Source organism: Oncorhynchus keta, chromosome 23 (genome assembly GCF_023373465.1).
Source record: "Oncorhynchus keta strain PuntledgeMale-10-30-2019 chromosome 23, Oket_V2, whole genome shotgun sequence".
In the NCBI taxonomy this organism is placed as follows: domain Eukaryota; kingdom Metazoa; phylum Chordata; class Actinopteri; order Salmoniformes; family Salmonidae; genus Oncorhynchus; species Oncorhynchus keta.
Window position 1 is genome coordinate 47,649,726 of NC_068443.1, and position 15,393 is coordinate 47,665,118.

The 15,393-nt window shown below is 41.2% G+C and overlaps 1 protein-coding gene across 2 annotated transcripts in view; it reads right to left on the minus strand.

Annotated features, from left to right (window-relative positions):
- dnaaf11 (dynein axonemal assembly factor 11) overlaps positions 1 to 12,940 on the minus strand; it is a 55,180-nt gene extending 42,240 nt beyond the window's left edge. Inside the window, exons 1-6 of one of the 2 annotated variants that reach the window (XM_052477342.1) lie at positions 12,840 to 12,940; positions 12,357 to 12,524; positions 12,104 to 12,181; positions 11,742 to 11,845; positions 9,923 to 10,167; positions 9,357 to 9,530 (exon numbers count right to left, since the gene is read on the minus strand). In XM_052477342.1, the coding sequence (XP_052333302.1) occupies positions 9,357 to 9,530; positions 9,923 to 10,167; positions 11,742 to 11,845; positions 12,104 to 12,181; positions 12,357 to 12,524; positions 12,840 to 12,849 (779 nt within the window). In that variant the 5' untranslated portion in view covers positions 12,850 to 12,940. Of the gene's footprint in view, positions 1 to 9,356; positions 9,531 to 9,922; positions 10,168 to 11,672; positions 11,846 to 12,103; positions 12,182 to 12,356; positions 12,525 to 12,839 lie in introns of both variants that reach the window. The other variant, XM_035800594.2, reaches the window with a different exon arrangement.
- Positions 12,941 to 15,393: the final 2,453 nt, after the last annotated feature.

The following is a 15,393-nucleotide window of genomic DNA, read 5'->3' on the forward strand; positions in this document are numbered from 1 at the left end:
GTATCCTGGAGGCATAGAGTCAGGTGAAGAGAGAGTAGAGATTTTCATGCTATCAAACTTCGTTTTTCTTTGCATATATAATTATGGATAACTTTTCGCATTATTAATCATTGGTATGTTTTGTGTTTCTTTTTGCTTTTCAAGTCTTGTGCTGTCTGTCACTCTCTTGGGAACCCGGAGGAAGCAAGGGAGGAAGTCAAAAGCTCCAGCTGAAATGTCTATCAGTTGTACGATGACAGGGGGGAAATAAGAGTGTGCATAGTGTGATTATAGATCAGAGGCCATAAGTCTGAGATGTAAACATACAAATCAACTGAGAATGTTAATCATATTTTGTTTTCTGTTCATTTATAAGTCATTTCAAAGGTTATATAATGTTGAACAGTATGGAGGTACTATTCAAAAAGGGGGGACTGTTGGATTCTAGGTTGAAATACTTGCTAAACTGGAAGTTAATGACTGGTGGTGTCAATGGAGGTTGGATAAGAGATGGGTCTGGAAAGTTACTAAGTGAAAGATAAGGCAATCACTTGGTTGCGGTCACTGATAAGGTTGGGTAGCTGTGCGCTTTTAACGGACCTCTGAGACTATCACAGTGCAGGTGCATTTATACGGAGACTTGATTACACACAGGTGGATTGTATTTATCATCATTAGTCATTTAGGTCAACATTGGATCATTCAGAGATCCTCACTGAACTTCTGGAGAGAGTTTGCTGCACTGAAAGTAAAGGGGCTGAATAATTTTGCACGCCGAATTTTTCAGTTTTTGATTTGTTAATAAACAAGTTTGAAATATCCAATAAATGTCGTTCCACTTCATGATTGTGTCCCACTTGTTGTTGATTCTTCACAAAAAAATACAGTTTTATATCTTTATGTTTGAAGCCTGAAATGTGGCAAAAGGTCGCAAAGTTCAAGGGGGCCGAATACTTTCGCAATGCACTGTATGATATTGAGTAAAAAAATGAGATAGATACAGAGCATAAGGAAAGTATTCAGACTAGTGTTGCACCGATATGACATTTTTGGCAGATACCCGATATTTTCCTTGCCAAAAAAAGATATTTAAAATTTTAGCGGCCTTAAGCATTCTAGTACAGTTAAATAGTTGACACACACATGCAGCGGTCTAAGGCTCAGTGCAAGAGGCATCACTACAGTCCCTGGTTCAAATCCAGGCTATATCACATCCGGTCATGATTGGGAGTCCCATAGGGCGGCGCACAATTGGCCCAGCCTCATCCGGATTTGGCCAGGGTAGGCCGTCATTGTAAATAAGAATTTGTTCTTAACTGACTTGCCAAGATAAATAAAGGTTACACACACACACACTGACCAAAAAGCTATTTATAGCTACTCATATGGCAGGCGAAAACCTGAGAAAAATCCAACCAGAAAGTGGCATATCTGAGGTCTGTAGTTTTTCAAAGCTTGGCCTACCAAATACACAGTGTCTATGGAGTCAAGTTGCACTTCCTACTGCTTTCACTAGATGTCAACTGTCTATAGAAACTTGTTTCAGGTTTCTGCTATAAAGGAGGGGTGAATGGGAGCTGAATGAGTCATGGGTCTGGCAGAGTGTCTCAGACTCGTGACGCGCACTCCCGACAGAGTTAGCTCTCGTTCCAGTGCTTTTCTTCAGACAATGAAATTCTCCGGTTGGAACCTTATTGATGATTTATGTTAAAAACATCCTAAAGATTGATTCCATACATCGTTTGACTTGTTTCTATGACCTGTAATGGAACTTTCTGAGTTTCTGTCTGGATGAAGTGCTCGTGAAGATGGATTACTGGGCTGAACACGCTAACAACAAGTGGCTATTTGGACATAAATGATGGACTTTATGGAAAAAATCTGTCATTTATTGTCGAACTGGGATTCCTGGGAGTGCCTTCTGATGAAGATCAAAGGTAAGTGAATATTTATAGTGTTTTTTTCTAACTTCTGTTGACTCCAACATGGCGGATATTTCTCTGGCTGGATTGGGCTCTGAGCGCCGTTCTGAGATTATGCTCTTTCCGTAATTTTTTGGGGAAATCTGACACAGCGGTTGCATTAAGGAGAAGTCTATCTTTAATTCTGTGAATAACACTTGTATCTTTTATCAATGTGTATTATGAGTATTTCTGCAAAATCACCGGATGTTTTGGAATCAAAACATTACTGCACGTAACGCGCCAATGTAAACTGAGATTTTTGGATATAAATATACACTTTATCGGACAAAACATACATGTATTGTGTAACATGATGTCCTATAGGTGTCATCTGATGAAGATCATCAAAGGTTAGTGATTAATTTGATCTATATTTCTGCTTTTTGTGACTCCTATCTTTGGCTGGAAAAACGGCTGTAATATGTTTTTTTTGACTTGGCTATGACCTAACAATCATATGTTGTGCTTTCACTGTAAAGCATTTTTGAAATCGGACATGATGGGTAGATTAACATAAAGTTATCTTTCATTTGCTGTATTGGACTTGTTAATGTGTGAAATAAAATATTTATGAAAAATATTTTTGAATTTCGCACGGTGCCTTTTCAGCGGAATGTTGCCCTAGAAATGCTAGCTAACTATATAGCTAGGTGTCATCATCTAAAATAACCCTAATTTATAAGACCGTTCGTATTTGAATAATGGTGGTCAGACCCATCTATGTGAAGCTAGCCACAATAAGGATAGTGGACAATAGTGGACTTTGAGGTTAGCCTTCAAAATAAAAGTATGGCCTAATTCTACTATTTGAATTCATTTGCATCACTGTCAATAACATACTTTTATTTTGAAGGCAAACAGCAAATTCCACTATTGTGCCTAATCCTTATTGTGGCTTGCTTCACAACACATAACCCGGTCCGGTCGAGCGAGCCAGATGACGCTAGCTGGCTGCTTATAACGTTAGCTTTGGGCAACAGGGTTAAGTAGCTGGCTAGCTATTTATTTTCATGAAGTTCAATTTCAGTAGGTGAACAACAAGTGGCAACCTAGCTAATACTTACTCACAAGGATTCATAAATCTTACTGGTCATTGCTTTCAGACTGGTTGTATTGGTGCTAGCTTGGTACCAAGCTAAAGCTAGCCACCCCAGAAGTTGCGGTTGAACAAATTATGCTTTATTACCAACGCGGTATTGTAAACACATCGTTCGTGGCCGGTGATTGCTTTTTTGTACAGCTTTGACAGTGCTACTGTATATTTTTTGACACGTAAAGACCCAAATGGCGTTCAATAGTATGTATATCATGAAGCTAATAGCAGTGACGCTATTACTGTGTAACTCCGGTAGGGCAACATCTAAAAAAATAGCGCACTTGGTAGTGTGTGCCCTCCTAGTAGGTGAAAGCCAACATCGCCCACGACATAGAACAGTTGATTGTCAAGGGTAATGAATTCCATTATCTTTGCTTTAATGGATTTCGCCTTTTGAGTTGTCTCGCTGAAATGTTCTTACTCTTTCAAATGACTGCTGGACTTGTTGACTGCTTGATCCACACAGCAGACATTGTGGGCCAGGTTAGGAATGCTGTGTTGCACGTGTAGCGCAAAATGTTCCGTGGCGTCATTACGTCATGTACCTACGTTATATCGGTATGCACGTCAGCTTTGACATCGGTTTTGCACATCGGCGTTAAACTAGACATCGGGGCGATACAGACGTTGGCATTTTTAGCTAATGTCAGCCGATTCCGATATGTTCACCGATATATCGTGCATCTCCTATTCAGACCCCTTCCCCTTTTCTCTATTTTGTTAAGTTACGGCCTTATTGGGGTATTGTGTGTAGGTGGATTAAAAAAATATATATTTCTAATCCATCTACACACAATACCCCAAAATGAAAAAGCGAAAACAGGTTTTGAGAAATGTTTGCAAATGTTTTAAAATAAAAACAGAAATATCTTATTTACATACAGTGGGGAGAACAAGTATTTGATGCACTGCTGATTTTGTAGGTTTTACTACTTACAAAGCATGTGGAGGTCTGTAATTTTTTATCATAGGTACACTTCAACTGTGAGAGACGGAATCTAAAACAAAAATCCAGAAAATCACATTGTATGATTTTTAAGTAATATATAATAATAATAATAATATATGCCATTTAGCAGACGCTTTTATCCAAAGCGACTTACAGTCATGTGTGCATACATTCTACGTATGGGTGGTCCCGGGAATCGAACCCACTACCCTGGCGTTACAAGCACCATGCTCTACCAACTGAGCTACATGCATTTTATTGCATGACATAAGTATTTGATCACCTACCAACCAGTAAGAATTCCGGCTTTCACAGACCTGTTAGTTTTTCTTTAAGAAGCCCTCCTGTTCTCCACTCATTACCTGTATTAACTGCACCTGTTTGAACTTGTTACCTGTATAAAAGACACCTGTCCACACACTCAATCAAACAGATTCCAACCTCTCCACAATGGCCAAGACCAGAGAGCTTTGTAAGGACATCAGGGATAAAATTGTAGACCTGCACAAGACTGGGATGGCCTACAGGACAATAGGCAAGCAGCTTGGTGAGAAGGCAACAACTGTTGGAGCAATTATTATAAAATGGAAGAAGTTCAAGATGACGGTCAATCACCCTCGGTCTGGAGCTCCATGCAAGATCTCACCTCGTGGGGCATCAATGATCATGAGGAAGGTGAGGGATCAGCCCAGAACTACACGGCAGGACCTGGTCAATGACCTGAGCTGGGACCACAGTCTCAAAGAAAACCATTAGTAACACACTATGCCGTCATGGATTAAAATCCTGCAGGCACGCAAGGTCCCTCTGCTCAAGCCAGCGCATGTCCAGGCCTGTCTGAAGTTTGCCAATGACCATCTGGATGATCCAGAGGAGGAATGGGAGAAGGTCATGTGGTCTGATGAGACAAAAATAGATAATTTTGGTCTAAACTCCACTCACCGTGTTTGGAGGAAGAAGAAGGATGAGTACAACCCCAAGAACAACATCCCAACCGTGAAGCCTGGAGGTGGAAACATCATTCTTTGGGGATGCTTTTCTGCAAAGGGGACAGGACAACTGCACCGTATTGAGGGGAGGATGGATGGGGCCATGTATCGCGAGATCTTGGCCAACAACCTCCTTCCCTCAGTAAGAGCATTGAAGATGGGTCGTGGCTGGGTCTTCCAGCATGACAACGACCCGAAACACACAGCCAGGGCAACTAAGGAGTGACTCCGTAAGAAGCATCTCAAGGTCCTGGAGTGGCCTAGCCAGTCTCCAGACCTGAACCCAATAGAAAATCTTTGGAGGGAGCTGAAAGTCTGTATTGCCCAGCGACAGCCCCGAAACCTGAAGGATCTGGAGAAGGTCTGTATGGAGGAGTGGGCCAAAATCCCTGCTGCAGTGTGTGCAAACCTGGTCAAGAACTACAGGAAACGTATGATCTCTGTAATTGCAAACAAAGGTTTCTGTACCAAATATTAAGTTCTGCTTTTCTGATGTATCAAATACTTGTCATGCAATAAAATGCAAATTAATTACTTAAAAATCATACAATGTGATTTTCTGGATTTTTGTTTTAGATTCCGTCGCTCACGGTTGAAGTGTACCTATGATCAGACCTCAAAACCTGCAAAATCGGCAGTGTATCAGATACTTGTTCTCCCCACTGTAAGTATTCAGACCCTTTGCTATGAGACTAAAATTGAGCTCAGGTGCATCCTGGTCATCCTTGAGATGGTTCTACAACTTGATTGGAGTCCACCTGTGGTTAATTAAATTGACTGTTCATGATTTAGAAAGCCACACACCTGTCTACATAAGATCACACAGTTGACACCTCATGTCAGAACAAAACCAAGCCATGAGGTCCAAAGAATTGTCAATTGAGCTCCGAGACCAAAACATTTCTGCAATATTGAAGGTCCCTGAGAACACAGTGGCCTCCATCATTCTAAAATGGAAGAAGTTTGGAACCACCAAGGCTCTTCCTAGAGCTGGCTGCCTGGCAAAACTGAGCAATTGGTGGAAAAGGGCCTTGGTCAGGGAGGTGACCAAAGAACCTGATGGTCACTCTGACAGAGTTCCTCTGTGGAGATGGGAGAACCTTCCAGAAGGACAACCATCTCTGCAGCACTTCACCAATTAGGCCTTTACGGTAGAGTGGCCAGACGGAAGCCACTCCTCAGTAAAAGGCACATGACTGCGCACTTGGAGTTTGCCAAACAGCACCTAAAGGACTCTCAGACCATGAGAAACAAGATTCTCTGGTCTGATAAAACCAAAGATTTAACTCTTTGGCCTGAATGCTAAGCGACACATAAGAAGAAAACCTTGGACCATCCCTACAGTGAAGCATGGTGGTGGCAGCATCATGCTGTGGGATGTTATTCAGCGGCAGGGACTGGGAAACTAGTCAGGGTTGAAGGAAAGATGAACAGAGCAAAGTACAGAGAGATCCTTGATGAAAACCTGCTCCAGAGCACCCAGGACCTCAGACAGGGGTGAAAGTCCACCTTCCAACAGGACAATGACCCTAAGCACACAGCCAAGACAATGCAGGATTGGCTTCGGGACAAGTCTCTGAATGTCCTTGAGTTGAGTGGCCCAGCCAGAGCCCGGGGTTGAACCCGATCGAACATCTCCGGAGAGACCTGAAAATATCTGTGCAGAGACGCTACACATGCAAACTGACAGAGCTTGAGAGGATCTGCAGAGAAGAATGGGACAAACTTCTCAAATACTGGTGTGGCAAGCTTGTAGCGTCATACCCAAGAAGACTAGAGGTTGTAATCGCTGCCAAAGTTGCTTCAACAAAGTACCGAGTAAAGTGTCTGAATAATTAGGTAAATGTAATATTTCAGTTTTGTATGGTTTTTAAATAATTTTGCAGACATTTCTAAAAACCTGTTTTTGCTTTGTCGTGATTGGGTATTGTGTGTAGTTTGATAAAAAAAAAAAATGAAAACAAATGTAATCCATTTTAGAATAAGACTAACGTAACAAAATATGGAAAAAGTCAAGGGGTCTGAATGCAGTGTATATGATAGACGGACGGACAGAGAGACAGAGCCATAGAAAGCGACGGCCTATAACATATTGGATTATTTGTAGATGAGTGTACCCAGCTATCAACAAACGTCCCCACAACTTCAGAGAATGTTCCGTTAAGAGTCTCATTAGGTCTTTGGGAGACTATTCCATCAACGTTCTGCCAAACATTCACATTACATGGTTGCCATGGTCTCAGAATATAAGATATTAATGTTCTAGACACGCTTCATGGGACGTTGCAGGAACATTTCTGTTTATCAGTTGTGAGGATTTCGCCTGATGGTCCCAAAGACCACAAAGAAAATGTAAAATCAATACACATCAGACCTTGTCACTGCTGCCGAGCCCATCGAGGACCTGATTAGTGAACCACTGATCCATTCACAACTCTTTGTCTGTTGGCAAAGTTAGGGACACACAATTGACATATGATTAAATTGTGAAGGTTCATTTATACAGTAATTCTTACTCACCTGGGATTTGAACACACAACCTCTTGGTTCACAGTACTCTGATCTTCCTGCTATGCCACCACGTCCTTGGCAGGTATCAGTTTATGTTAATATACTCATTATTGATCTTAGTTACTTCTTTCAGCAATTTAAGGGCTTTCTGTATTGTTGTCTAATGTTGGTGGGGCATGTTAACCTGTTTTAATGATACTCCTGAATCACTATGATCAATAAACATTTTCTTGAGTGTACTTTTAATAGAGCTGAGATTTACTTCAAAGTGCATTCCCCCTATGGAGAGTTCTCTTTGAGATGCTCAGCTGGAGCCTCTAGGATTAATAAATAATTATAATTTATTACGTAGTGGAAATATGTCCATAATTCATGCTCAAGAGAAATCCTACAGATTCCCATCTTTCAATGATAAACTCATTTTAATTCGATCAGATAGGTGTGTTGTGGTGCTGCATTCACATGCTAGTTAAAACTAGGAAACTCGGAAATGTACAACTTGTTAATTTGTTGAACGCGGCACATGTATAACTAGAACCAGTTATCAAGTCGAACATTTCTGAGTTTCCTAGTTCCAACTAGCAGGTGAACGTGGCATAACTGTAACATATATTGCGAGAGTAGGGTGTGAGAGTAGGGTGACTCCCCTAGCGGGTCTCGAACCCAGGCAGGCCAACATCACCAATGACAAAAGCTCTCGCCACTGTACCAATAAGGGATATCTCTAGGGCAGTGTTTCCCAATCCCGTCCCTCAGGACCCCAAGGGGTGCACAATTTGGATTTTGCTAACACTACGTAGCTGTTTCAAATGATCAAAGCTTGATGATTCGTTTTTTTATTTGACTCAGCTGCGTAGCGAAAAAAACAAAAACTCCTTGGGGTCCAGAGGACCGAGTTTGGGAAACCCTGCTCTAGGGCATGTGCTTATTGGGCAAGTATAGTTAGGCCCTATCCAGAAGCAAACTCTAAACCCTCCTCCCTAGGCACTTGTGTAGATCTGAAACAACTTGATAGGTGTAAGGCTGTAAGCAATAGGGGGAATGCACTTCAAAGTAAATCTGAGCTCTATTAAAAGTACACTCAACAAATACTTGTATTGATCATTGTGATTCAGGAGTATCATTAAAACAGGTTACTGTGCCCCAACCAACATTAGACAACTGTACAGAAATCCCTCAAATTTGGTGTAACCCATGTTGAATAATAATTACTGTATAAATGAACGTGCACAATGTAATCATGTATATCAAAGTGTGTAAAATATTTAAGTTGAAAACACTGTGTTGAAAGCACTGTGTGTGAGAGTATCCCAAACCTTCCCAACAGACAAAAAGCTATCAGTGGTTCACCAATCAGGGCCTTGACTGGCTCAGCAACAGTAACAAGGTGTGATGTAAAATGAATATTTTTTTGTGGGGGAGAACGACTCTTTGGGACTGTCGACATCCTGACAACTGATACAGACACATTTTCCTACGTTCTCATGAAACACGTCTAGAACATTAATATCCTTTATTCTGAGAACAGGGCAACCATGTTCTGTACATGTTTGGTGGGACGTTGATGGAATATTCTCCTAACCCTCAGAAAACTGGACACATGCTACAAACCCATAAAACGCATCTAGAACATTCATGTTGTATATTCTGAGGGCATTGCAACCACATTGTAACCACATTCTAGATAAATTCTGCTTGATATGAAGGGAATGGTCTCCTAACTTTAACAGCAAAACATTCTCAAGTTTTTAATAATATAGATAGGGGAACATTCTAAGGGAAAACTGTACACTCAAACAGTAGGGGAGCATTACGAGTAACATGACAAAAACATTCGCTCTCCCTAGACTTGTTGGCTGTTTATCTACCTTTCTTTTGCCTTTTTCTTCTCGTCAAGGTGGCGGTGAGCCTCCAGGCGTGACTCTGGAGTATAGGCACAAGGTTTCTCCCAAAACTCCCTCTCCTGGTCTTCTGAAGAAAGGCAGCTTGTCTTCTCCTTCTCCTCTCTCCCTTGGATCTCCTTGTTTTCTTCATGCACAGGGCTATAGATCAATAAACAAAACTCTTCAGAGTTACATTTCATAAAACGGAGTGATTGATAGTGAACTGAAATACAGTATCGAGGCCAACTGAATGGAATAACTTCAGATGAGGTTAGGGTTACTCCACAGATTTTTTTTTTTCATTTTATTTTACCTTTATTTAACCAGGCAAGTCAGTTAAGAACAAATTCTTATTTTCAATGACGGCCTAGGAACAGCGGGTTAACTGCCTGTTCAGGGGCAGAACGACACCTTGTCAGCTCGGGGGTTTGAACTTGCAACCTTCCGGTTACTAGTTCAACGCTCTAACCACTAGGCTACCCTGCCGCCCCCTACCAGTTATCCCTGCTGTTCTACATCAAATCAAATCAAGGTGGAAAGCTTGAACATACATGGTGTTGTTGATGTCAGTGTACCAGCGACCATCAAAGCCAGGATTCTTCGCTTTAACAGAGGAGCGGCTTTCCCTTTTCAGCGCCCGCTGCACCTCTCCTCCCTCTCTCTGGGCCTCCTCTTTCTCACTCGCTCTCTTCTGCAGGTAATCCTGCTCCTGCTGCCGAATCCGCCTCCTTACCTCATCTAGGCCTTGTCTGGCTCGGATCCTTTCCGACCTGCCAATCTCTTTCCCATCCAGATACTGCAAAAAATTTAAAAAATATTTCCCCTACCATGCTAGGCTATCTCCAGGCGAGCAAGTACATGCTAGACTAGTGTGTGTGTGTGTGTGTGTGTGTGTGTGTGTGTGTGTGTGTGTGTGTGTGTGTGTGTGTGTGTGTGTGTGTGTGTTTTGCGCATATCTTTTAAGAAAATGCATGGACACTACTGTGAGTCGCTTTGGATAAAAGTATCTGTTGAAGGCGAGTGTACTAAAACTTTAAGGATATCTGCTTTTTCCATGACAGACTTACCAGATGAATCCAGGTTTCAATGTCACATGCACAAGTACAGTGAAATGCCTTTCTTGCAAGTGCTAACCCCAACAGCACGGTAATCAATAACAATGTAATACAACAAAAATGTTAAAAGGTAGAACAAAAACACACAAGATGTAAAAATAAGAACCTGCCCAGGGACTGCGGTTGAAAATTTGCCGGCTGGCTAAAACCGGCACTTTTACTGAAACGTTGATTAATGTGCACTGTCCCTGTAAAAATAAAATAAACTAAACTAAACTAAAAGAAGATGATGAACAGGATAAGGTAAGTAAACATACTATCTACTGGGTCAGTTCAAGTACCATATATACAATGTGCAGGGATACTATGACATCACTTGCTAAATCCACTTCAATCAGTGTAGATGAAGGGGAAGAGACAGGTTAAAACATTATTTTTAAGCCTTGAAACTACTGAGACATTGATTGTGCATGTGTGTCATTCAAAGGGTGAATGGGTAGTAGGTATGGTATGGTAGTAGGTGCCAGAACTGCAACGCTCATGGGTTCTTCCACTTCAACATTTTCCTGTGTATATCAAGAATGGTCCATCCCCCAAAGGCCATCCAGCCAACTTGACAACTGTGGGAAGCATTGGAGTGAACATGGGCCAGCATCCCTGTGTAACGCTTTCAACACCTTGTAGAGACCACACCCCAACGAATTGAGGCTATTCTGAGGGCAAAAGGGGGGGGTAACTCAAATTTAGTAAGGTGTTCCTAATGTTTAGTGTACTCAGTGTATATTTGAAGCCCAGTTAGCACATTTGCTTCCTTGGAAGTTTTTGGTTTCCAATTGGTTCTGGGAACGAAGCCATAAGTTTCCTGACTTGTAAAACTGAATGTTTTTTTTTTAAGAGAAAGGAAGTGAACATTTTGCCTGTTCTGGAAATGTTACTTTTTAGGTTGTTGGGAGGTTCTGAGAACATTTTACAAACATCTATGGTCCTTCTGTAGCTCAGTTGGTAGAGCATGGCGCTTGTAACGCCAGGGTAGTGGGTTCGATTCACGGGACCACCCATATGTAGAATGTATGCACACATGACTGTAAGTCGCTTTGGATAAAAGCGTCTGCTAAATGGCATATATTATTATTATCTATTTTTTTATTGTGGCACGGCGTCAGTGAGATTTGAACTTATGATCTTAATTTCACTGTGCAAAGTGACATTAAAACTTGACATTTCTGTTTTATATCCCTCCTGATACCTTCAGTTGGGGCAGTGAAGCCACAACGTATTGCCTGTAGCCCTCAAACTCAGTGCAGGGGTTCCCCACCAGGAAAAGCTCTCGGAGATGGAGGTTGTTCTTCAATGACTCCACACTGCTCAACCGGCCCACGAAATTCACTGTCAGGTCCAGCTTCTGGAGACTCTCACATCCTGTTGTAACGGGTTGAGAAGGCAAGAATAGTATGAGTAAAGCTCTATTAGGCCTATTTCATTCCTCTAAAGCCAGAATGGAATGGCTATTTTTAGAGTCAAAGCACAGGTGGATTTGTTTTATGTCAATTTAAACTATGGTTGAGGAGAAATGTTATTAAAAACAGACTTTTGGTAATTTCCTTAGCCTACATTAATACAAACGGATAGGACAATGTTGTACAATAGTAGAGGTGGCTATGTGCACAAAATACTAACCTTCCAGGTTTTCGATCAGTTCAACGTTGTTCAAAGCAAGGTTTAGATACTCCAACTTTTTCAATCTGTATACATTTTCTGTGGAGAGCAAATGAATACATATTTCTAAATATTGAAATTGCATTGATGGTCAATGAAATACAAATATAAAATATAGGGTAGCTAGATTAGGCCCAAATTAAATGAAACAATGTAAAGTTAATTTAATTGCAAATTCTATAAAAAGAGGAAGGGTAAAGAAATTAGAATTCACCTATTCTGGGAATGAGATTGTTTTGAAGATACAGAATTTTGAGGTCCCTGCACCACTTATCAATAAGCTCTATTTTCTCAATATCTTGTTGATGCAAAGACACCTCCTCTAAGGAAAGGATCTCGCAGTTGTTATGCTCTGCCCGACGTCGTACCATGTCTTCTGTGACTGTAGATTATGGAAAAAGGGGGTGTGAAGCAGATGGTATAGCTACGTTACTGTAGTAGACCAAAGTAGAAACAACAAGTGACACGCTGATGCTATCTAGGCTACCTATCTAAGCTAGCTAGCTTATTCGGTTGCTTGTATCACTGAAGTGAACAAGTTGAAGTAGCTAACTTAGCTAGTTGAAGAATACCAAATAAGACAGCACCATGATGTCATTCCATTTTGTCTAATAACGACTCGCTAGCCATATTTATTTTGTGCATTAGTGACAAAATGGTTAAATCATCGGGATTAGCCAACCAACTTTGTACTTACTCAGGACCATCTTTCTTCTCTTCTGTTTGGCAGGCGTTGCTACTAGAAACCAACACTGTTTGGAAGATGTCAGCGGGTGCGCTCGGTTTGCACAGTCAGGGGATTCCTTTCAATTGGCCCGCGGTCAGCCCCCTTCAATTGTTGTCCGAATGCAGCAAGGGCCCAGGGGGCGTTCCCTGACAAGTGGGCGGTCCATGACAAGGGTTTAATTCCTAGACAAGCCCTTCTTTCTTCTCATTGGCACCTCGCTAGCTGTCGTGTCTTTGCCGCGTTCTTCTTAACTCCACACTATGCCCCCATTCTCACAAGTGTTTGACTTTACTTGTAGTCCTAAAAAACGGAAAGTGAGTTACGTCTTGTTCGTTCAGCCATTGCTATGGGGAAAGTGTATGTGGAAAGAATAGGGTTTTGGGATTAACATCGAAAATAAGGTCTGAGGTTAACAGAGGTTTAAGACATTTTATACGTTTTGTTCTATGAGATAATATCAGTCAGTTAACACAACCATTATGAATTATCAAGCCTTTTATGAGCTTTTTAAAAATGACAAATTGTTCAAAATTCACATAGTGACATTAGCTGATTAATATTATCTCATAGAACAAAACGTATAAGAGCAACTAAGCCTGTGTTTACCACCGGCCTTATTAAAAAATATATATATTTCTTAACTATTTTCTGGCCCATAGGCTTTACCCAACGAAAAATGGCGGAGTTAGTGCCTACAAAAAGACGCCATTACTATTTCTCTCTATTAGCGGGAGCTTGAGTACATAAATGTCACTAGTTACCACAAACACAAAGTCGTAATTATTTTTTTTTGGGGGGGGTCCAAAATAGGGGAGGATTCTCAAACTTTTTTTTTTGTTGCTTTGGGGAGGGTTGTATGGTTTATTATTGGGAACAAGGGAGGGTAGTGTGTTTTTTTTTCCCTTGAATTGCTTCTAATATTACCCTAATAAAGATTAGAAAGGTTTGTGAAGGTTTGGTATGGTGGGGCTATTATTAAGATTTACCTACTGCAGGCCTATGACAAGGCAGTGCGCTCCGGTGCTCCCACTGACTCCGACAGTTGAACTTGAGGTGAGGAAGTCTATTTCAGGCCTACCCGAGTTCCTGCTATAATCTATCAATATAACGCTGATCTTAAAAACAAAATATTCTGATCGAACATTTATGAATTAGTCTCCTTTTGTATGTCTATATCTGTATAGTAGCCATCTGACATAAATAAACGCATGTTGTTTTCGCAGCATGCCACTGGCATATTTCTATCAATCTCTCTGGGGTTAGTTAGGCCTAAGCTTCTCTTCCTTTATACATATCAAACCAAATATCATTTGTCACACGCGCCAAATAAAACAGGTGTAGAACTTACAGTGAAATGCTTACTTACAAGACCTTAACCAACAATGCATTTTTTAAAAAATACATTAAGAAATAAAAGTAAACAAATAATTAAAGAGCAGCAGTAAAATAAAAATAGCGAGGTTATATACAGGGTCAATGTAATATGTACGTGTAGGTAGAGTTATTAAAGGGACTATGCATAGATAATAACAGAGAGTAGCAGCAGTGTAAAAGAGAGAGAGGGGGGGGGGGGCAATGCAAATAGTCTGGGTAGCCCTTTGATTAAACGTTCAGCAGTGGGGGTAGAAGCTGTTTAGAAGCCTCTTGGACCTAGACTTGGCACTCCGGTACCGCTTAACCATGTGGTAGCAGAGAGAACAGTGGCTGGGGTCTTTGACAATTTTTATATATACAGTGGGGCAAAAAAGTATTTAGTCAGCCACCAATTGTGCAAGTTCTCCCACTTAAAAAGATGAGAGGCCTGTCATTTTCATCATAGGTACACTTCAACTATGACAGACAAAATGAGAAAATAAAATCCAGGAAATCACATAGTAGGATTTTTAATGAATTTATTTGCAAATTATGGTGGAAAATAAGTATTTGGTCACCTACAAACAAGCAAGATTTCTGGCTCTCACAGACCTGTAACTTCTTCTTTAAGAGGCTCCTCTGTCCTCCACTCGTTACCTGTATTACTGGTACCTGTTTGAACTTGTTATCAGTATAAAAGACACCTGTCCACAACCTAAAACAGTCACACTCCAAACTCCACTATGGCCAAGATCAAAGAGCTGTCAAAGGACACCAGAAACAAAATTGTAGACCTGCATCAGGCTGGGAAGAGTGAATCTGAAATAGGTAAGCAGCTTGGTTTGAAGAAATCAACTGTGGGAGCAATTATTAGGAAATGGAAGACATACAAGACTACTGATAATCTCCCTCGGTCTGGGGCGCCACGCAAGATCTCACCCCGTGGCGTCAAAATGATCACAAGAACGGTGAGCAAAAATCCCAGAACCACACGGAGGAACCTAGTGAATGACCTGCAGAGAGCTGGGACCAAAGTAACAAAGCCTACCATCAGTAACACACTACGCCGCCAGGGACTCAAATCCTGCAGTGCCAGACGTGTCCCCCTGCTTAAGCCAGTACATGTCCAGGCCGTCTGAAGGTTGCTAGAGAGCATGTCATATGGTCAGAT